The sequence below is a fragment of the Cercospora kikuchii genome (genome assembly GCF_019650295.1).
Source record: "Cercospora kikuchii DNA, contig_00004, whole genome shotgun sequence".
Taxonomy (NCBI): Eukaryota; Fungi; Ascomycota; class Dothideomycetes; order Mycosphaerellales; family Mycosphaerellaceae; genus Cercospora; species Cercospora kikuchii.
The window spans coordinates 992406-1014112 of record NW_025408585.1 but is presented as its reverse complement, the minus strand read 5'-3'; the positions used below and the strand labels follow the sequence as shown (position 1 = coordinate 1014112).

Genomic DNA, 21707 nt, shown 5'->3' with positions numbered 1-21707 from the left:
TACATTCAATACTTGGCCCTCGTGCGACGTTGCCGTCGTTGCTTACCTGTTGGACTTGTGCGGTTCACCATATGACATTGCTCTCCATGCCTCAGCAATTTCCAGACAGTATAACACCTGAAGCGGCCAAATGCAACGCTGGGCAGGGAACACGGTGGACGACCGGCCAATGCTGAGCCTGTCAGCAGGGAGAAGTGGACGTCAACGTAGATTGCCCACCATAGCCATGCGTCGCAGTGGCTCTGTTGCACGGCTATGCTGATACGACAGGTAGTCAACCTCAGGCACACAGTAGTTTGTGGTACGTACTCATGGCGTGACGTTCAGACAAGATCGTTACCCCATGGAGAAATGCAAAGCCGCAAGGCTTGACATGTGAAGAGACCGGTAGAACAGGTCTCGAGCTGGAGTGGACGGAGAATCTAGGAACCAGATGGCGCTACGATGGTACCAGATGTTGGCACCGTTGCTTCAGTCTGGAGCTCTCTCCAATTGTGCTCCAAGCCACAGCGAGTTGCGGGACGTCATTTCTGCAGCGGCGCACATCGCTCGAAGGTGAAGGTGACGAGCAGTGCTGCCGCGGGATGTCTGGATGCAGTATGCCCAGCGCGATCTAGACTGCAGCTGGTGTGTAGCGCGGCGACGATGGTGATTTGATCTTCCGGTGTGCGAGGTGTCAGTGGCTGTTGCTGCTGCTGGCGCCCTCTCCGCGACATCAGGTGTGCTGCATGCGATCGAGGAGGGTGCTGCTCCGCGCTCGTGTTGGCGCGCGACGGGACAAGATGCTACGACGGCGACGGCCTTGGAGATGCGCGATTTTCTGGCGGCGTCCCAGGGTCGGCATGTGGGCACACCTTTCGCTCACTCGCGCGTCGCGAGTCGTGACTGGGAAGACGGCGCGAAACAAGTCTGGGATTCTGGGATGAAGAAGAATGGCAAGGCTGGACCGCCCCACGTTGCTGCATGGAACAACATCGCGGTCGTCTGCCGGTGCGATGTCGCTGTTGTTGTCGCTGTTGGCGGACATGGCAGATACGAGGCAGCGAAGCAAGCGGAGCGATCGCCACAGATGGGCGACGGTGTTGTCGCGGTGGGAAGTGCCGTGACTTCTGCGCGCTCTAGAAAGTGCCACTCTTTTCCGCACGCTGCCTCTCGCACTGCAGAACTTTTACGCGCGCGCCCGAGCTGTCAGAATGCAGCGACGTGCATAGAGTTAAGGCCAGACAAGCACGTGCCGAGAACGTGCCCAGAAGGCACTTGTGGAAACTCTGTCGTCGGCCGACCGAGTGGGAGGGACGACATCCACCACCAGCCCGACGATCACAACCTCGTCTCGAAACGCTCGATATGTCGTCTCTGTCGAGCCCCCGGTCTGATGCTGAGGCCGAGTTCAATCTCTCGGAGGATCTGGTCACCTCGCCAGAACACAAACCCAAAGCCACGAAATCGGTCGACTTCGATGGTCTGCTGACGCCTCCTCTCCTCCTCCACGAGGACCTGGCGAAAGGCAATGGCGGCCAGGCTTGGCCAGCTGGTATGATCCTGACCAAGTACATATTGCGGAGAAAGCAGGACGCCATACGGACTGCATTGTCAATGTTTGTTGCCGTCATCCCACCACAGCTCGTGTCTAGACTCGCATCGCCAGCTGACCATTTGTGCTTTCAGCGTCGAATTGGGTGCCGGCGGCGGACTAGTTGGGTAAGAACAGCGAAAGGATCACAGCCTTTTCTGCGACATCATGGCCACACGTGTTGACTGCCATAGGTTGGCTGTCGCCGCAGGCTGTCGATCAGATGCTGTCATCCACATCACCGACATGAGTACAATGTACGACCTGATGCAGCAAAATATCGCGCTCAATGCCCTAGGTGATCGAGTAACGGCCGCCGTCTATGACTGGGGAGGAGCGACTCCGGAAGGCATCCCACAGCATCCAGATGTCGTGCTCGCCGCCGATTGCGTGTACTTTGAACCCGCATTTCCGTTGCTCCAGCAGACGTTGCAGGACCTGATCGGCCCAAACACAGTGTGCTACTTCTGTTTCAAGAGGAGACGGAGGGCCGACATGCACTTCCTGAAAGCGGTGAAGAAACAATTCCTGGTCGAAGACGTGTTGGATGACCCTGACCAGCAGAGCTATGCTCGAGAGAACATCTTCCTGTGCGCCCCGCCGTCATCTCCGCCAATCTTCCAAAACTAACATAGTCATCTAGCTGCACGATTCGCAGGAAGGCCGGTCGGTGAAGGCCAACACACTCACGTGGATGATCCCAAGAAACATCCCAGCTGCTGACGGAACTCGCTGCCTACGCCGCCGATGAACGGACAGACGGAGCGACGACACCACGCGTCCGACACTGCACAGTGACATTGCGCGAGGACGAAGTTTTGCGCGAAAGGCCGACTGTCACAATTGATGTCTTGCCACGCTTACAAAACAGCGTCGAAAACGTCACAGGAACGGCTCATGGCACTGCAGAGTTCATCCTCATGGTCACACGCGGCGTTCGGCCGTCCCTGATCTTCATTCCTGCGAACGTCATGTTCTCAAAGGCATTGTCCACGCGTTGCTAGTCAATCTGCGTGCCGTGAGCCGCGGACAAAGAAGGTGATTATGGCAGCAAATGTAGTCGCATCAATAGAATGTATCGAAAATTGCACTAGATCGCGAGATCAATACAACACATTGAGGCAAAGAAAACTGTGGAATAGTTCGTGCGGCCAGCAGAGACAAGCACTTTTGGCTGCAGGCGAGCCGCAGCTTCGCTCCCGAATGCAGCGCATCCAAGCCTCAGACGTGCAGACGTGGGGTCTGGCGTCGAGGTACGTACCGGATAGCACTATTTGGAGTTACGAGTAGGGATCACAAACCGTCCCTGTTGGTTATCGTGCTCGTTCTTGCCGTATACTGCAATAAGAGCAATTTTGCGTGGATCGGCAGCTGTGGCCGATGTCGCCGCCGGCCTGGTCGCGCCTCTGTGCTTTTCCGAAATGCCACCCTCCCAGACATTGATTGCTGCACCCTCAGCAACGTGCTGCATGGGTTCACATGATCCATGATGCCGAGGAGAAACGTCCAAGATACAAAGAAAGACACCAAGAAAACTACCAAGAAAGGCTCTTTGGAATGAGGTCTTCTTTGAGCGCGGGGCCAAGAAAGTCATTGCAGGTTGAGAAGGCTTGGTCGCAGAGACAAAGACCGATAGGGACCGTGATCGGATGGCGTGGGAGCCCGCGAATGAGGATCGCAGAAATACATGGTGACTTCATTGGGTGAGAGTCGTAGCGCCTATGCGGGTTTTCGGCAAAGCAGGTCAGGACTAACAGAATTAGCCTGCAGCCCTGGGAAGCTCACCCTCGCTGCTGTGCCTCCCAAAAGCCTTCACTTGCCCAGCTCCCAGAGCTGACCCTACTGCTCGTTGCATCGCCTCCACGATTACTGCCGGAAGGAATTGCGCTGAACACACTATGTGCGGCCTCACTTTTTCGGGACATCTGCAGCAGCAAACATAGCCTGGCATAGCCTTGCTCACCTGAGACGGGACCCCAGTGCACGTGCAACGCAATCTGCTTTGCTGCGGCGCGCAGTCTTGGCCGGACGGATTGGACGAGGCGGGACTATTGGATGAGTCCAACGTCACAACAAACGCTCGGACAGTGCGTCGGACGACTCTGATAATCATATATCGCTGCTGCACAGCTGCCACCCGCGTCTTCACGTTCGACAGTTTCAACGATTGGCCACCATGCGCATATCGTGCTTCTCCCGCAAGTCCTTTGCCCAGGATCTGGACACTACTGAGGCACCACGGACGCCCGTCAGCAGAAACCGCCGGGTTTTCCGCCAAGGAAGCAACAACTCACAAGCCTCCCGCTGCAGCACTGCTAGCACTTCGAGCAACGAATCAATCGCTCGATTGCCACCATGCAAGTCTTCTGATGCCCATATCGAGGCCATGATGATGCCGGTGCCACCGGAAGTGCGACAAAGTCGATGTCTGCGCATGTCGCATCCCAAAATCTACTCCAACATCGTCGACGACATGAAGAAGACCCGCAAGTCGCGAGCCTGGAAAGACTTTGATGTCTTCTACGCAGACGAAGTCGACATGACCATCTCCGCCGTCGACATGGCGGCCAAGAAGGCTGCTCAGTACGAACGCATGATGCGTGATGTGAACAGCTTTTGCGAAAGCAGCCAACAGCCTCGTCGTTCTGTCGATGCCATCGACATGATTGGGTGAAGGCTGAAAACTCCGCTGTCACGAGTCTGGGTGGCGCAATACCTGGCGTTTTCTGGACCAAACGGCCGTCGGATTCCCGCTCGTGGAAGCGTCGGTCACATGCAAGGATCCACTCAAGACTACCCCGGAATCGGAGAGTCACGCGGCTTGGCCGTCATATGAAGGACGGCCGTTAGCTTGGATGACTCTCTTTTTATATGGTTGCGCCATCCCCAGACTGCGACACCAAGCCTCAACACCTCCAGACTCGACGGTCGCCAGCCATGGCATCCCCCATATTAGTGCCGTCGACACAAAGCATAGAAGAACTTGCAAAGCGACTCGACTCCGGTCTCGGCCTTTCTGAGTCACCACCACCTCAACAGATGATGCATCGACAAGAAGAGCAAACCCGACCGAGAAATGTATCAACGTGTACCGACGATTCCATTCAGTCAACCTGCTCTACATCGTCAACACGAAGTCGCTTTCACGAAGGCTTGTTAATGCCCGACGCGACACCCGACCCCTCGGCCAAGGCAAGACACGCCTACTACCGACGGCGCGTTCGCCAGCAGGTCTTCAACGAAGTGCACCTCGACTGGAAATCAGCGCCTGTCCTCTGCGACGAACGGTATGACTACGCGTCGCTCCTCTACCGACCAGGACTGCGGTGTACCGCTTCACCGCAATATCTCCTCGAAGTGCAGGACACGATAAAACGCCAGGCCGTGGCCGACGCTGTGGTCCGAGATTCAAATCCCGAGAGCACCACGACTGTGGTTTGCATCGATGGAGAGGAAATGATCGACATGATCGGGTGACGATGCAGCCATGTGCAACCCCGACGAGAGTGGAGAGGTCTTACGCATGCTGCACTCCACAACTTTCCCCGATGCACCTCACCTCACCGGTACTCCTGACCGCCTGTGCATCCTAGCTCTACACTTTGGGATAATGCAGTTCAGGTTGACCGGTCTGCGTCAGCACCCTGATGCGACAGGACTTGAGGGTGTTGGACATGATGATATGATTGATAGATGATAGAGATCTATGATCCCTACGACTGACAGTTGGTCAGCTAGAGGAGGACGACATCTGCCTTTGCGCGTTGCAGCGATATTGGCATTGCATTTTGTAGCGTTCCGAGCGACTTTGATACCTCGCCGTCATGAGCTTGAGGTTTTTGTATGTGATATACAGATCTGGACAACGACTTAATTGTACACTCATAATCTGTCTCGTCTCATATCGTTCACGATCATTCATTAGAATTATTCCAATGTTCCTGTACAGCAATGGAAATGCGTTCTGATATCATCACTTTCCACTCTTGGCACTCCCGAGCGCGCGCGCATCTCTCACCTCCGACACTCCACCTTCAACCCATCACAACATCCACCATCCACAATGCCTCCACGACTACGCATACCCCTCCGACCCTCTCGGAAAGCCATCCAGCCCCGCCGCAACTACATCGCAGCCCCCAAACCCGGCAGCGGCCCCCTCCTCGAACGGCGCTCTGACCGCGCCCTACCCCCCCTCCAAACCTCTCTCCTCTCATCAAAATGGATCCGCACCCTCCCCCTCTTCGCCGTAATAATGACCGGCTCCTGCCTCGCAATCTTCAACTACCAGAAACAAAGCAGTAGCGTCGTGAACAGCACATTATACGCTCTACGGACGAATTCCAAAGCCCGAGAAGTTCTGGGCGATGAGGTGTACTTTGCGAGTAAGATTCCGTGGATTGCGGGGGAGATGAATCAGTTGCATGGGAGGATTGATATTTCGTTCTGGGTTAAGGGGACGAAGGGGATGGGGAAGATGAGGTTTGTTAGTGTGAGGAGGACGAGGATGGGGTTGGTGAGTGGTCTTTTTTCGTGATTGCTTTGCGCTGCTACGAAAGAAACAATTGGACATATATATTGGACAGAGCCGCTGACCGCTTCGGAATAGTTTGAGACTACGGATTGGGATTTGGAGATGGAAGATGGGAGGAAGATCTCGTTGTTGGATGCTGATGGGCCGGATCCGTTCAAGCAGGAGGAGATTTGAAGGCTGACTGCTCGCATCCACAAGACGCTACAACATTCAATGGTCGCATGCGCGAGAGAGTCTGCGCTATGCCTGCGCAAATCTTCGTCGTTGTCGCGTTCGCACACGTCGTGCGAAGTCCGAGAGCGACATGTGCCTGCTTCGGTGTCCGATACACACCTCCATCAGCGGATCCAAACCTCTCCCGAACGCTCATCAAGACTCGGACTTCACGATCGCAACTCTCGTCCGCTCCGAAAGCGAAGCATGACACGACGGAGTTTACAACTCGCACAGTATCCGACCTTCGCATGATGACCGGACGGACGAATACAAACAGAGTTTCGCGGACATCGCACGATCATCTGCAGCCAGCTGACACCAAAACCCGAACCCTCGAGGGTGGAATTTGACGGCCGCGTCAGGAGACGCGATGCCAAGATATGCTATGCTCAGCATCAATATTCGGAAGTTTGGGGAGAATTGTTATACTTTACTGCCTCCTGCGATGTACAGTATACTGCCAAGAAGCAAAAGGCTCGGCGGGTAGGCATGTTTGTATAGAGTTGCACTACCCAAATTCAACTCCTTGACAAGATGACATGTGCCTTGTCGGGAAGGTCTGAGCCACATTTACAGACCGTGCTTTCATATTCGAGGCGCTTACAGATGAGGCGGGTGAGACGGCTTCGATCGTGACGGGCTTTTTCGTCAGACGCAGCCGGACTTCTGTTCGCCGTTGTGCCACTCTGTGGCCTGGATACTGTTGAGACTTATACTGTCCGGATCGGAAGGACTCTACGGAAGATGCAGAGTGTCTGCAACTGAGATATCACGCTACCATTCTCAACAGTGCTCGAGACAGGCACGTCCCGGAGGCTTGGTATCATGCCGAAACCTACGATCAAGATACCTGATCTAGCAGCTCCTGCGGCTTTCTCGCCGCAGCCATCGCACGATGTAGAAGCGACGTCTCTGACGTCTCGTGGAAGCAGCGAAGAAATCGAGCTTCACATGAAAGCAGTCTCAACGGCCATCCAGTAACATTCTTTGCGACTGATCATATTTCGATAACAGCTGATATCCCGTTTGTCCTCCCATAAGATCCAGGCAGCGGGTATCTGACCTTGCCGGATGCTTGAGGTACTCGTGTGTAAATATGGACTGACGGATCTATCGATTCTCGTCGACCTGTATACTCCCACAGTCTCTTCGTATGCTCATTTCGTCGTATCCAGCACAAACGCGTAAACACCCAAGCGATGCCTCCAAGCGCCAAAACCAACCAGAGAGAAGCAGCTATCTAGGTCAGGGGATTCGGGTTGAAGTCTGTACTGATGAATGGCTTTTGCTGCAGCACAATCACATCATCAGGTCCGATGCCCTCTTCAGACAGTGCGGCATTCCACTTGTCCGGCTTCGCCATTTGCACCGTGAATAGGACTTTGCCCGCCGAGTATTCCACGACGATGCGGGTCAGGATGGTGTATTTTGCCTTGCTATCGCAAGACTTACAGATATCATTTGCAGAGGATGAAGTCGTAGAGGCGTCGATGCTGTTATCGCAGTTGCTACACTTCTTGGGCTTCGGGATCGCAGGACGTTGGAGCTGGTTGTTCTTTCTACGCGTGGCCGGTCCGCTGAATGTCTGACCTCTACGAGCTCGAGGCGGCGTTTCCTCATATTCGGAGTCTTCGGGAGCATCATCGTCGTCGGAAGCCGGTGCTTGTTCGTCGGGTACGAAGTATGCGGGATATTGTAGCTTGAAAGACTCCGGATACTGCCTCAAGAGTTCTTCCACTTTGGGTAAGGTGTAGTCGAGAGGTATGCCGCAAGGCATAATGCCATCCACGGTCTGGCCCTTCACCGATGCGTCTGCTGCCTTCTTGAATAGCCGAGTACCATCTTGAACGCCTTGTGCTGCCCAGTATATCTGAAGGCTTTGTTGCGTACGCCCTCTCGGGACCAGCCGCTCGAGCCAGACGGCATTGCTGACATCGCGATTCCCGGCTGGTATGATAACTCGCGAGAGCCCTGTCGCCCAGTCTTCGTTGGGATGCAGCTCGCCCTCGACGATCGTATGATCCTTCTTTGGTCCATGGTCTCTAGCGTTCCAGGGAGCGTCTTCGGAGACCATGAAACAATCATCTGTCGGAAGATCTCGATCTGCAACCTCAAAATGTCGCAACAATGCTCCTCGGGCGACTGGATGATCGTAGCCCGATCTTGACTCGTTGCCGTCTTGAATGTGTATCTTGTCGAACTGGCCGGAAATTTCGGCGCTGTCTGCGCCACGGATCCGCTGCACGTCTCCGAATTCATCCTTCAGGCGGCTCATGAAGTATGTCGACTTCGCAAACCCTCCCATGACGACTATTGCCTCAATCTTATCGTCTTCCCCAAGGCGTGTGCGGACCATTTCGAAGTTCTGGTTCAACACTGGCATGAAGAACGCTGCCATTTGGTCGCATGTGGAGTGATTGCATCCTTTCTGGTCACTACGTGTCGTTTTAGCATCAAGCAATGTTCCAGTACCCAAAATGACTTACCACTCAATTTCTATGCGAATAGTGTCCTTCGCGGCGCCAGGGTTGCCATCAATGCTGATGCGGCAATGGTTCATGCGCCGACCACGATAACCCTCCTTCAGGCGTTTGAATTCTTTTGCGGCCTGGGCTTTGAACTCAGCAGCACTTAACCGCAGATCAGCCAACAGCTTGGTCTTCCCTCCTGGGAAGGTCGCACGATCAGCCTTAATCTTGCCGTCCAGCCAGTCGAGGAACTCCAGGGTCACGAACTCCGACCCACAAAGCCTGCACTACGGGCGTTCCTACTACGGTCATCTTTGTCACAGCTCCCGAAGTTGAGTCGTCTTCCAGTTTGAACGTGACGATGTCGGAAGTGCCGGCCCCTGCATCCAGGATGAGGATGTGAGCACCCTGCGAGAACAAGCTGTGGTCGCGGACGACCATGTCAGCCAGGAAATGTGATGCGGCCGCGTAGGGCTCAGAAACCAGCGTAACGTTGCTCAAGCCGGCGATCTCTGCGGCTGCAGTGATACAGCAATTCGTAGCTGGTGTCCACATGCCAGGAACACTGAAGAAGATCTTGATTGGCATATTTGCCAGGTCCTATACGTCAAGTCAGTACAACCGCCACGCAGTATTGCTTGGGTTCTGCTCCTACCAGTTTTCCATCACTGCCATGACCAGACTTGTTCTTCATGTCCTTCGATATCTGGTCCAGGACGTACTTGTATGCTTCGCGCAGATGGTTCGCAAGTGCATGCACCTTGATGACATGTGCATCAGCGTTTTCAGGCAGTCTGAAGAATTCTCGCAGTTGCTCAAGCTGTCCGTGCACCTCCTTTGAAAGAGCTTCAGCCACCAGATTTGGATAGATGCTGACTTTGAGGAATGAGACGACGTCGTCATGCGAGAGCGCCGGTTCTGCGCCGGTCTCCTGAGGTGCTTCGAGCAAATTTTCGACTTCGTGGCCGAAAAGTGTCCGTCCGTCCTTGAAAGCGAGTAACTGAGGAGACGAAGGCTGTCCGTTGAATTGTACGTCCCTGACATCGGTCACGGAAGGTACGTGGTTGGACCCAGGGTTATGGAAACGGTACGCGACCTGCAAGAAAGTTAGAGATATGGCCAATGCAGTCACGATACGTCCAATTGAACGCAGTGTTGCCGGTGCTTACCCTCATACTCGAAGTCCCGTAGTCCCAGGCAAGCCAGAGCTCTGTCGCTCCACGCGCAGTTGTCGACATGACGGTCTGCAATGTGTCAGAATGTGAACTCGACAGCGACTGAGACTTGCAAGGCACGTGCGAAGGACAGCCGGTGAAGTGAGGCGAAGTGAAGCGCCATGACTAGCTCTCCTATATCCTGCTCCGAGGGTGCGGGATGTAGAGGAAGCTGCCATAGCAGGAATATGGTGCGTTGCGCGGCCATTGTGTGTTCAGGGGTAGACATACCGACATCTTCGAGCAAGATCGCAGGTCCGCTCACTGCGCAGGCGCGAAGGATGCTCGACTGCGGCGCGTGCAATCGGGGCAATGATGATTGTACAAGATGTAGTCGGTCGAGGCTGAAGGCGACGAGAGTGCGCCACTTGGAACGCGTCTCGGCACCAAGTGAGTTGTCAGGGACCTGGCGCGCATGTGCGTGTGTGGGTCTTGATTGTTTGTTATTGCTCACTTGCAGCACGCACGTCACTTGCAAACTCTTCGAAATTTAGCTTCGAGCTTCGCTCATCTTCTTCGACCATCCCATGAGATCACCCCTCTTCACTTCACTTGCCTTCGGTCATACTCACAACAACCGGCTCTTGCGTTTATCAGCTTCCAATACGCGCCATGGCTCCTTACAATGACCCTAACCGCGAGCGCGCCTTTCAAAAAGTTCTGACGGACATCAGCGCCAGCCAGAAGAAACGCGACGGACGGTATGAAGATCTGGCAGCTCAGCTTGACAGTTTGGCAGAGAACATCGAAGAACACCAGCTGTTGATCAAGCCTCTCGGCAAGCCCGTCTCCACTCCAAGTGCTGAGCAGCTCAGAAAGATGATCATGGCCACATTCGGAGGCATTGAGGTCTTCACGGCGCCCATGCAAGCTCTGACCGCGAAGCAAAAGGAGCAGTATTTGGAGAGCCCTTCGCCAGAGTTACAGACACCACGCAAGCTGACGGCAAAGGAGCGCACGGCCAAAGATCAGGCGAATCGAGAGTCGCCGCTTGCGCCATTCACGTTGACCGGAGAGCCAAGTGAAGGAACCGCAAAGCAGAGCGGCTTCCTCGTGGAGGCTTCAACCACAGATGTAGATGGTACACGTCCAACGGAAGTCGTGAGGAAAGCGTCAACAAAGATTCGACTGCACGCAGGCAAAACGGTACGCAAGCCAGAAGTCAGGCCAATTCCCACTGACCAGTGACTTCACCATCCGCCACATTGCAGTGGTAGCCACTTGCCATGACCGCCAGTTCACTTGCTGATAATTGCTAGCAGAGCAGATCAACGAACTCCATGCTTGACCGCGACGCGTCCCGCGAGATCGCAAATTCCCAAGGCAGCGATGTTTCCTTGAATGAACATGATTCTGGCGCCAAGAAAACGACCCGTGGAGTCGTAGATCTCTCTGACGATGCAGCTGATCTGACTTCAACACATCCTCTACCGCAAGACATAGAACCACAAGCCTCAAGTCCCGGCAAGAAACGCAAAGCAGTAACGTCGGCCGAGGGCGAAGAGCAGCGTAGACCAAAGAAACGTGTGCTGGTTGAAGGCGAACGACGCTCCAATGGAGAAGGCAATCTTGATACTCTTGTGTCTGGAACCAAGCGTAGTGCAGACGCCGCGCTCGACGAAGATGAGCATAGGGTGGCGAAGAGGCGCACGCTCCTCGACCAACAGGCAGATACCACAACGGAATCAGAACTTGGTCTCATTGGCCGTGGAAAGAAGCGAAAAGCAGAAGCAGTCCAGGTCGATGCCGAGCAGCTTCCAAACAAGAGGTCGGCTCAATTTGGCAACGAGCCACGGTCAATCGAGACCAGCTTGGCGACTGAGAATAAAGGTGGTCGTCTGGGCCCGACCATGACGGATGCGTCCCAGCTGACTGAGAAGCAAGATGCCAACCATGGAGCTGCTGGGCAACATGCTTTGCAACTTGCACGCGAGAATGATACGCCACAAGCTGGTGTGGTCGCTTCAGCAAACGAAGGCAGCCGCTCTGGAGGATCCGCTGGATTGCCGTCTGCGCCAGCTCAAGCTGCGACCATAACAGACGATCCCCTTTCACCTGAGACCATGAGGAAAGCCAAGCTCGGCCTTGGGCCCAAATACCCTTTTGACCTTCGACAGGGTGAAGACCTCCCAATGCAGGTGGCTTCGATGATGTCCAAAATACGAACGATAGCATCAATCATCGACGAAGACACTGGCCTAACGAAGACTCCCCCAAGCCTGATGCCGGACCCTGATCGCACCACGAGCTGTCTGTACGAGCGCATGTTTTGCGCCAACAATGCATCTTGGCGCGACAATGCGAATATATTTCTCAGCAAAGGATCAAACACTGTCGAGGTACTTCTTTCCGGATTGATCGGTGCTGCGCTGTATGATCGAGTCTGGTCTCAACCACTTCCGTGGCAGACAGCTCAAGACTTCCTCGCCGAGTGGAGCGATGCCCTGCCAATTGCGCACGACTGGCAACAGTACACCCAAAACAGTGAGTTCGACGTATGTCGTTTGTGTTCAGAGCTAACGTCAAGCAGAATTGCCGCTGGAGTTTTTCATCTTCCAAATCAGCGCAGATCGACTGAAAGATGAGAGCGATTTCGACCTGAAGCGAATCCAGCCGCTTGCCAGAGAGCATGCAGAGTCCGTTTTCATGTCCCTCATTCCGCAACTGAGGCATATGAATGCGAGGCTGAACATACAAGATCGACTGCGCCAGGACGTACTGGAGTTGCTGACGGAGCTGTTCGCAAACGCGCTGAAAGTGCGAGGTCGACTGGAAGCTGCACCTGCTGACTACGAATACATTTGGCCACACAGCGGTACGGAGTTCGAGAGATGGCGTATGAAGGAGGTGCGTGGTCACGACCAGGGTGGTAATGTTGTGGAGAGGACGATGGCGTGCCTCATTCCCGCAATTCGCATGCAAGACCCAGCAAGAATCATGACTAAGGCGCAAGTATTTGGGTGCTAGATGTTGGCGTGGCTCTACTTTGCTTGGAGAATACGTCGACAAAGCACAGGATTGAAGACGGCAGCCGGCTGGGTACAGCGCTGATTGACGTGCCGCCTCGTACGTGGACTTTGACTCCCCGAGAGGGTTGATGTTGGTCCATTGCGTAGGCTGGCTGTCATCGACGGTCGCCGGACTTGAAGCACCGGAGCTTGGACAACACTGTGATTGACGTGCCGCTATGTGTATGAGCTTGGACTCCCCGGAAGGGTCGATGTTGGCTCATTGCAAAGGCTGGCTGTCATCATGTACCGCAGAGCTTGTAATTCTGGCCCGAGGATGGGCTACAGCACGATGTATGATGGCACTGCAACCGTAGTATAGGCCAAAATTTCGTTCGCACGATCTTGCATGTGATGGTAGCATTGTCCCGATGGTGGAGGAGGTTTAGTGTAGTGTTGTCTAGAATAATCACGCTATCGTGCAGCACGCTGCAGGTGGGCCTCGCAGTAGCAGCGGAACGATCCCGAGATGGTGCATGCACGTGGGCGATCCATTCGTCGAGTGTGTTTGTTGACGGCGCCTGGTCAAATTTGACGTCGCTCGCGCTGCACGGCGGCAAGTTGCTTTGACGTCGCCGCCGTGAGCACGAGGGGCGCGTGAAAGTGAATAGCGTAGTGGGGCTGGGTTGATGAGGACGTTTTGGTGATGACTACCGCTCTTTTCCACCACTGCCAGTCCGACACCCGCCGCGACACGCCCTCTGACTTGCCGTCGAGGCAGACACCTGCCGATCATGAATGTCATCTGAGAGACGCGCCTCACCTCGCCATGTCGACCGACCACCACCCGAACTTCCTCCAGAGCACCAGCTTCGAGTAGCCGTCGTGCCTTGCGGACACCTACTTGAACCGCACCGCACGCCGCGACCACACCGCACGTTCCCTCTCCGACCATGTACGTCTCATTTGGTGGCAACGGTGGACCAGCAGATGGACAAGAGCGCACGTGCTGATAGACGGGCCATGTCAGGAAGTTCGGCAAGCACATCCAGAAGCGGCAGCTTGATATACCCGAGTATGCGGCCAGCTTCGTGGACTACAAGGCCCTCAAGAAGGTAGGGGAGAAGGAGAGTCGTACAGGAGATGAGGAACATCGCTTATACTTCGTTCTAGCTCATCAAGAAGCTGAGCGCCACGCCTGTTCTCGCGGCTCTGCACCAAGGTCCCAATGGCGAGCCTCTGCAGGATTCACAGGCATCACTGCAAGCGAACAAGGCCACTTTCTTCTTCAGACTTGAACGCGAGCTTGAGAAGGTCAACACTTTCTATCTGCAGAAAGAAGCAGAGGTGGGCAAATCTAGCGTTGATTCTAATACAAGTCTTCTAACGACTGCGCAGCTGAAACTTCGATTGAGAACATTGCTCGACAAGAAGCGAGGCGTACAACATCGTGCTACCCCAGCATCCAAGCTGTCCTCGACCTATGTCACATTAGACGAAGGTTTCCGACTGTTCAGCAATGACCTGGACAAGCTACAACAATTCGTCGAGGTTAACCAAACAGCGTTCTCCAAGATCCTGAAGAAGGTGTTTATTTTCGTACACTACGCCTTGGGTTGAGCTAACTTATGGCAGTGGGACAAAACCTCAAAGGTGCTTCATGTCTAGCGTGTTTGCTCCTGTTGACTTACTGACGTGATGGCAGTCGCGAACGAAAGAGCTCTACCTCTCTCGAGCTGTCGACGTGCAACCATGTTTCAATCGAGATGTGATCAGCGACTTATCTGATCAAGCCACCACCGGCTTGCTCGAGCTGCAAGCATGGGCAGAGGGTGAGAAAATTGCATACACACCGGCCGTTGAGCTCGAAAACCGAGTGCAACCATCAGCTCAAGACGAGGAGGTCGACAACCAAGTTTTCCAGGCCATCAACGCCGGCAATGTGGGCCTCGTCCGTGAATGGTCGTCTCGTGTAGCAGCCAGTCCGGAGGCTGCTGAGCGCATAAGCCGGATCTTCTTGACCACTGTCAATCATGCCGCACCCGCTGCACAGGAGGTGCTCTATGCCACAGGACTCGTGGACTTCAATTTTGCAGATTCGATCAACGAGCGCAATTGTATACACGAGGCTGCCGTCTGTGGAAAGGCAGACGTACTAAAGGCAGCTCTCGCCAATAATGCCAACATTCGAGCACCGGATGTGTATGGACGCCTGCCCCTTCACTACGCGTGTATGCATGGTCGGGTTGATATGATCAGAGTCTTGGTCGCAGCCGCACCTGATACAGTGGACTCCAGAGATCTCGACCATTTCACGCCCCTTATCCACGGAATTGTGCATTCTCAACTCGGATCTGTCCAGGAAATGCTGCAAGTTGGCGCCATCGTCAATCAGACCAGCAGCACGAGCCACATTCCGCTGAATCTGGCTTGTCAGTATGGATCGGCCCAGATCGTTCAACAGATCTTGCGTTTCCGGCCCCAAATTCTCCCAGATGCGGAAGGGCTGTACCCTCAGCACCTGGTGGCTCGCTTTGGCGGTGACACACAAATCCTGCAGATGCTGAAAGATTACGGCGTGGACATGGATCAGCCCGACAAGTTGTACCAATGGACGCCAATCTTTCATGCTGCGAGCGAAGGACATTTGGAGTGCCTGCGGCAATTGCTTGATTTCCACGTTGACCCTGCCGCACTGGATGAGAAAGACCTCAATGCCATGTACTATGCCGCCTGGGAAGGCAAATTGGACTGCATGCAACTTCTCGTGCAAGCCGGAGCTGCTTCAGGAGCCAGTTCCGCGCGGGACCCAATGGACTTACAGCCAGTGCCAGGAGAGCCGCCGCCATTGACCATAGCAGCGACCCCTACTCAAGCACATCCCGATGCTGAGAACATTCCCTCTCTCGAGCTGCCACCGCCGATCATCCCACTGCGACGATATGGGCACAATTTCTTGGACACCACAAAAACGTTCATTCAGCTATCATTTGGCGAGAAGGAGGGTGAAGCAATCGAGTTCTATGGAGACAGCAAATATCCAGCAGCACGCCTGACAATATCGTCAAAATCTTCGGACCTGATCCCGCGCAATCTCCCATTGCCTATACAAGATGACATGAAGAACCTCTCGTTCCAGATTGAGGATCTTGACAACTTCAGCATCGATTTCGACATTTTTCCCACCTTTGGAAGCAAAGTCATTGCCCGTGCAGCAGCTTCGAGTCGTGTTTTCACAGGCAAAGCAAGCAGCTCTGGAGACTGGCATCTCGAACTCTTCGACCCACGACTACGGGCTATAGGCAGAGTCAGCTTTCATTACCAAGTTGTGACACCGTTCCACGGGATTCCGCTTGAAATCACCCATTTCGCGACATACTGGAAAGCCACCAGCCAATTTGAGAATCACCCAAGCAATCTGATCACTGGAAGCAGCTTGTCTGGTGACTTTCTGCGGCTGTTCGTGCAGGTGACCGCTGATGGCGTGCCTGTTCTTTACAACAACTGGTCATTGCCGAGTAGTCGCAACGACTTGGTCGGCAGGTTGACGTATCAAGAATTTCGAGATCAGGCACTTCAGGCTGGGTTGGGAAAAGGTGTGATCAAGGATCTTGTCAGTTCTGGCATCGATCGCGAGAATCTTGCTGCAGCACAGCAGATCATCGCTCAGTCACGATGCTCCCTGGAATCGCTCCTTGCGATCTTGCCAGCAGACCTCCACTTGGAGATGCACGTCTGCTACCCAACGAGAGCGGAAGAAGAGGCGATGCGTCTTGGACCTACACAGAACATCAACATGGTCATTGACGGCGTGCTCAAGGTCGTGTTTGATCATGCGCGGCACTTACGCGAGCTCAATGACAGCCCACAGAGAAGCTTCGTCTTCTCAAGCTATAATCCAGACGTTTGCATAGCATTGAACTGGAAGCAGCCGAATTGTGAGTATTGACTGATGAGCTGGAACTTTACAGACCTCATAGCTAACTTGAACAGATCCCGTCCTGCTCTGCAACGAGCTCGGCGTGGCGCCCGAGATCAATGGCGATGCTGCGCTCAGCTCGAACATGGTCACTAATTGCGGCCGACGGGACATGAGCATCAAAGAGTCTGTTCGCATCGCACAGTCGAACAACTTCATGGGCCTGATCTGTACATCGCGACTGCTTGATCTCGTACCTTCGCTGGTCTCTAGCGTGAAGGAAGCCGGACTGGTCCTCATCTCCGACTACAGCAACGACCGCGCACACACTCGGCAACCGAGCATATTAAGTCTACCTAAAGGCGCTGACGGATTGCTACTGAACAACGCGGTCCTCCGCTTCAAGGACCAAATCGAACAGTAGACGGCGAGGCACGACAACATGACTGAAGGGCATGCAATTTGGGGGGTGTTAGGTCATCTGAGCGAGGCGTTCACGGGTCGGGCTAGATTGCATGACATTGGAGAATGGTCTTTTAGGACCACGATGATAGAGACGCCCCTCGCGGAGATTCGTTGGCGCGTTCCGTGTTTTGCTCCAACAGCTCTCGCGCGAGAACCAAATTCGCCATCGCCTAATGCTTGACATGATACCAAAAAGAAAAGACTGGGCAGAACATCGCCTTCTCAAAAAAGTTACTTCCAGCACATGGACGTTCCGCATTCCATTATATTCTCCGTGCAGAATGTGGTTGTAGGTGCCTGTCGTTAAAGAAATGGTAAGGTTCCCGCGCGTTCGGTTGTGTGAAGTTCGGCTACGCATTGTGACAAGAGCATTAAGCTCCAAAATCATTCCCTTTTAGAACTTCTGAAGTTACTGGCATGTGATATGTTTTCGATTGTGACATATTATATTTCCAACCGTTTGGTAGAGGCGAGTCAGATGTGATGGTTTCGGAGAATTTGGAACACGGATGGAAGTGACACGAAACGAGGTTGGTATAATGTTGGTCCAGTATCGGGCACGGGTATGTGTAGCTCGAGCCCGCGACTTGGGGTATATGTCATGCGCGTGTCGAGAGGTTTCGAGGCGTCTGGATTCGGGCCGGGATGTTGAAGGTCTTGTTCCCTGGCACAAGTAGCCATGGAGCTGTGCGATTCGAGATGTGGTGTCGAGCACAACTCAGCACAGAGATGAGTCCATGGAGTACAGTTGAGTGGAAAGTATCTATTGTATCAAGAGCCATGTCGGACCGCGATTGGCGGCGTGTGGCATCGCGAGATCAATACGACGAGAATGAAACGAGTTCACGATGTGATGAACAGCAGGCTTTTCTTTCAATTGATTGTCATAGAGACGTACTTTTCACTCGTAATGCTAGAGTGCCATGCACTCTGCCATCAATCGCGACTGCGTTTCCGCTCGCGTTGGGCAGACTGGCCGATCTAGCAGAGGGTATCCTCATCCATCCATTGTAACGCCTTGCTCTGAATGTAGAAAAGAGAAGCCACTGTTCATCATGTCCCTATTGTCCTTGCATCCATCGGAGCCTACCGAGCAATCTATTGCTGGTCCTCAACGACGGCGGTCAGGAGACCCTTGGGGTTCTTGACGTTGACGGCCTGGACGTAGGAGTAGAGCTTCTCCTTGGCACCCTCCTCGTCATTACGCTTACGGCTGATGCGGACACGGAGGCGGAAAGGAACGCCCTTGATGCCGGACTCCCAGACCTTCTTGTTCAACTGAGGGTCGAGGCGGACGTCGGAGGTACCCTGTGGAGGAGAGTGTTAGCACACTATTCTTGATCGACTGCGGTGAACATCCATAGAAACTAGATTGTACATACCATAGCCTTCTCAGCGAAAGCGCGGATCTCCTTGATAGCACGAGGAGCTCTCTTCTTGAAGCTGACGCCATGGACCTTTCAAGTATGTTAGACGTATGCTCTTGTCTCAGTCTTCCGTCCAATGCCCTTCACTCCTACACCCGTCTTTCAACAAAGAGTGTACGAAGATCCCGGCCATCCGTGGACTTCATCAAACTGAACGTACTCTCTTGTGGAGGTGGATGGTGTATTCGCGCGCGACGACATCCTCGATAGCGGAGCGGCCGCTCTTGCCCGCGGGCTTCTTGGTCTGGGTCTTGGAAGACATGGCGAGAGGTGAGGAGATGCGACGGGCGGATCGAGAGACGTTCGTTGGGTGATGTGGTCGTCGACGTCGTCTTCGAAGTTTCACGCACCAGAGCTCTTTGCGAAAAGTCTGGGTTTGTGGGAAGGGCTTGGCTCTTGCGCTAGCGTGCATAAACTGAGCACAATCGAGCACAAGTGCGCACGGGTCACATGCACAAAACAGTTCGTGCTTGTTGCCGCATGCATCATCTCGTCGTCGCTATCTGTATCGCACCTCTCACGCCTCGAACACCCCTCCCGCCATCATTCTTCCCATGTGGCGATGCGCAGAGCAGTGATCCAGAACCTGCGTGCGTTCCGCCGTCCTACGCCGCGCTCTGCTCTCAAGAAACTCCGAATCAGTCCTCAGAATGCCAGCCAGCTGCGATCAATAACCAGTGGACGCACGCCCCAGCCGCTGCAGTCGTCGATGCGCCTTTCGCGCAAATACTCCATCCCTGCCGCGGTGGGCATTGGCGCCGCCGCCCTATACTACGGGTACGAACAACGATCGCAGTCCTTATCGCAGCCAGCAAATGTCTCGCCAGTGTCTAGTGCTCTGAGTGGCAGCCAGGGGAGATCATATTCGACATCATCTACAGCAACAGCGCAATCAACAGCGGCAGATCTAGCGACAGGTGCACTCGCTCAGGATTCAGTAGTGCCGGAGGCAGTGAGGAAGGCATTGATTGTGGAGCAGGGGCAGCTCTTTACGGCTCAAATCCCCGCGGACCAACCCATCAGCAAAGAGACGGATTTCTCAGGGAGGAAGGTGTTGGAGATGCTCACCCCAGAACAGGCCACAGCCAAGCTCAGGACGAACGAGGAGAGCTACTTGGTTGGTCGAGGAGAGGGCGTAGTCCGCTATGATGTGGTGCAGATACCCAGCAACGACCCAATCGAGGATGACCACGTCGAAAAGATCGTAGAAGTGCCCAACACTACAGCTGCGGCGCCGGATGGGAAAACCAGCTCGGATTGGATGTTTTGGGGGGTTTTCGATGGCCACTCAGGATGGACGACATCTGCGAAACTGCGCCAGACACTCGTTTCATACGTTGCTCGCGAGCTGAACGCGACTTACAAGTCTGCTCTGCAAGATCCTAAGATCAACTTCCCCGCCGCGGACGCCATCGATGCTGCTATCAAGAAGGGCTTTGTCAAACTTGATAACGAAATCACACACGAGTCTGTGCAAAAAGTGCTGAAGGCGCAGTCCAAAGTCGTCGCAGCTGAGATTCTTGCGCCTGCCCTATCAGGGTCGTGCGCTCTTCTCTCGTTTTACGATTCAAAGTCGAAAGAGCTGCGCGTGGCATGCACAGGTGATTCGAGGGCGGTGCTGGGTAGACGTGGAGGCAGCGGAAAATGGACAGCCACAGCACTCTCCATTGATCAGACCGGAGGGACGCCCTCTGAAGATGCTCGACTGAGGGCAGAACATCCTGGCGAGCCATACGTGACCATGAACGGACGTATTCTTGGTGGGTTAGAACCAAGCAGGGCATTTGGAGACGCAGTGTACAAATGGTCAGCCGAGACACAAGAGAAGATGAAGAGACAGTTCTTTGGTCGTTCGCCTAGCAAGCACTTGAAGACACCGCCATATGTCACTGCCGAGCCCGTAATCACGAGGACGAAGATCGAGCCAGCAAATGGCGATTTCGTCGTCATGGCCACAGATGGCTTGTGGGAAATGCTCACGAACGAGGAGGTTGTTGGTCTTGTTGGACAATGGCTCGAAACGCAAGCTTCGACTTCCGCGAAGGGTTCAAGTAACGGATGGCTGCAGTCGTGGTTCAGCAGCCAGAAAAGCTCACTGCCTATAGAGCATCACGATCAAGGCGACGGCTCGGGTCAACGTGCTCCTGTGCGCCAACAGCAATGGGGAATCCCGTCGGGCGAGCAGAGATTCGTGGTTGAGGACAAGAATGCAGCGACACATCTCGTGCGTAACGCGCTTGGTGGCAAAGACCAAGACACGCTCTCAGCGCTCCTCACCTTGCCTTCGCCCTACAGCAGGAGATATCGCGATGACTTGACTGTACAAGTCATCTTCTTCGGCGAGGGCCAGGGCAACGGCAAAGTCGAGCTCAATAAGGAAGCATCAGCCACTGCTAACGGTCCTGCTGGTGTGAAGGCCAAGCTCTAGGAGGTTGACGTGCATCATCTGAAAGACGTCATTTGTTCAAAGGCAGTCTACACCAAACTGCAGCATCGCAGCCATGGCCTTTTCTCTGACCTATATTGGTGGAATCTGGCAGAATGGCGAGTCGGGTCATTGTCGATGAGACCATGGAATCGTGTCTCCCGTGCTGTGAAGAGATAGTATCAGCACTGGAAGCGATGGCCACTAGACTCCGAGCTGCATATGCGGCAATTGATTGCTTCGAGGGCAGGGGGAAGAGCGGAATCAGTAGTGGCTGTCGATTCAGCGGCAGCGCGGTTTCAATCTGCTTCATGAACCCAACTTGTTGCATAACGTGGCGCGAGAGGAGTTGGGCAGAGACTTTCGTCGAATAGAAGGACGATTGCCGTCCGGGTGGATTTGTAACATTAGTTTACGGCAGTTGAGTCGGTGATGACTGCAAGACACCGCCGCTCTTGAATGAGAGAATACAGAATCTACCTTCCCATAATCATGCGCTTCACTTCACCCTCAATTCC

At 54.2% G+C, this 21707-nt stretch overlaps 9 protein-coding genes across 9 annotated transcripts; 7 read left to right on the top strand and 2 right to left on the bottom strand.

The window, feature by feature from the left end:
- Positions 1-1347: 1347 nt before the first annotated feature.
- CKM354_000662400 (uncharacterized protein) lies at positions 1348-2247 on the top strand (the record flags this gene model as incomplete). Its single annotated transcript, XM_044801948.1, has 4 exons — positions 1348-1598; positions 1669-1701; positions 1768-2163; positions 2217-2247. 4 exons carry the CDS (start codon positions 1348-1350, stop codon positions 2245-2247), a joined length of 711 nt encoding a protein of 236 aa, XP_044657883.1.
- A 1502-nt stretch (positions 2248-3749) lies between these two features.
- On the top strand, positions 3750-4247 carry CKM354_000662300 (uncharacterized protein; the record flags this gene model as incomplete). The annotated part of the gene is made up of 1 exon (XM_044801947.1): positions 3750-4247. One exon carries the CDS (start codon positions 3750-3752, stop codon positions 4245-4247), a length of 498 nt encoding a protein of 165 aa, XP_044657882.1.
- A 263-nt stretch (positions 4248-4510) lies between these two features.
- Positions 4511-5050, top strand: CKM354_000662200 (uncharacterized protein; the record flags this gene model as incomplete). The annotated part of the gene is made up of 1 exon (XM_044801946.1): positions 4511-5050. The coding sequence occupies one exon, from the start codon at positions 4511-4513 to the stop codon at positions 5048-5050; it is 540 nt and encodes a 179-aa protein (XP_044657881.1).
- A 586-nt stretch (positions 5051-5636) lies between these two features.
- On the top strand, positions 5637-6281 carry CKM354_000662100 (uncharacterized protein; the record flags this gene model as incomplete). The annotated part of the gene is made up of 2 exons (XM_044801945.1): positions 5637-6089; positions 6183-6281. The coding sequence occupies 2 exons, from the start codon at positions 5637-5639 to the stop codon at positions 6279-6281; spliced, it is 552 nt and encodes a 183-aa protein (XP_044657880.1).
- A 1282-nt stretch (positions 6282-7563) lies between these two features.
- CKM354_000662000 (uncharacterized protein) lies at positions 7564-10029 on the bottom strand (the record flags this gene model as incomplete). Its single annotated transcript, XM_044801944.1, has 5 exons — positions 7564-8758; positions 8810-9042; positions 9095-9391; positions 9447-9887; positions 9961-10029. The coding sequence occupies 5 exons, from the start codon at positions 10027-10029 to the stop codon at positions 7564-7566; spliced, it is 2235 nt and encodes a 744-aa protein (XP_044657879.1).
- Positions 10030-10617: 588 nt separating this feature from the next.
- On the top strand, positions 10618-12972 carry CKM354_000661900 (uncharacterized protein; the record flags this gene model as incomplete). Its single annotated transcript, XM_044801943.1, has 3 exons — positions 10618-11151; positions 11265-12489; positions 12536-12972. 3 exons carry the CDS (start codon positions 10618-10620, stop codon positions 12970-12972), a joined length of 2196 nt encoding a protein of 731 aa, XP_044657878.1.
- A 687-nt stretch (positions 12973-13659) lies between these two features.
- Positions 13660-17296, top strand: CKM354_000661800 (uncharacterized protein; the record flags this gene model as incomplete). Its single annotated transcript, XM_044801942.1, has 7 exons — positions 13660-13829; positions 13984-14068; positions 14127-14300; positions 14352-14540; positions 14589-14606; positions 14659-16891; positions 16947-17296. 7 exons carry the CDS (start codon positions 13660-13662, stop codon positions 17294-17296), a joined length of 3219 nt encoding a protein of 1072 aa, XP_044657877.1.
- Positions 17297-18435: 1139 nt separating this feature from the next.
- Positions 18436-19026, bottom strand: CKM354_000661700 (uncharacterized protein; the record flags this gene model as incomplete). The annotated part of the gene is made up of 3 exons (XM_044801941.1): positions 18436-18645; positions 18720-18794; positions 18925-19026. 3 exons carry the CDS (start codon positions 19024-19026, stop codon positions 18436-18438), a joined length of 387 nt encoding a protein of 128 aa, XP_044657876.1.
- Positions 19027-19326: 300 nt separating this feature from the next.
- Positions 19327-21192, top strand: CKM354_000661600 (uncharacterized protein; the record flags this gene model as incomplete). Its single annotated transcript, XM_044801940.1, has 1 exon — positions 19327-21192. The coding sequence occupies one exon, from the start codon at positions 19327-19329 to the stop codon at positions 21190-21192; it is 1866 nt and encodes a 621-aa protein (XP_044657875.1).
- Positions 21193-21707: the final 515 nt, after the last annotated feature.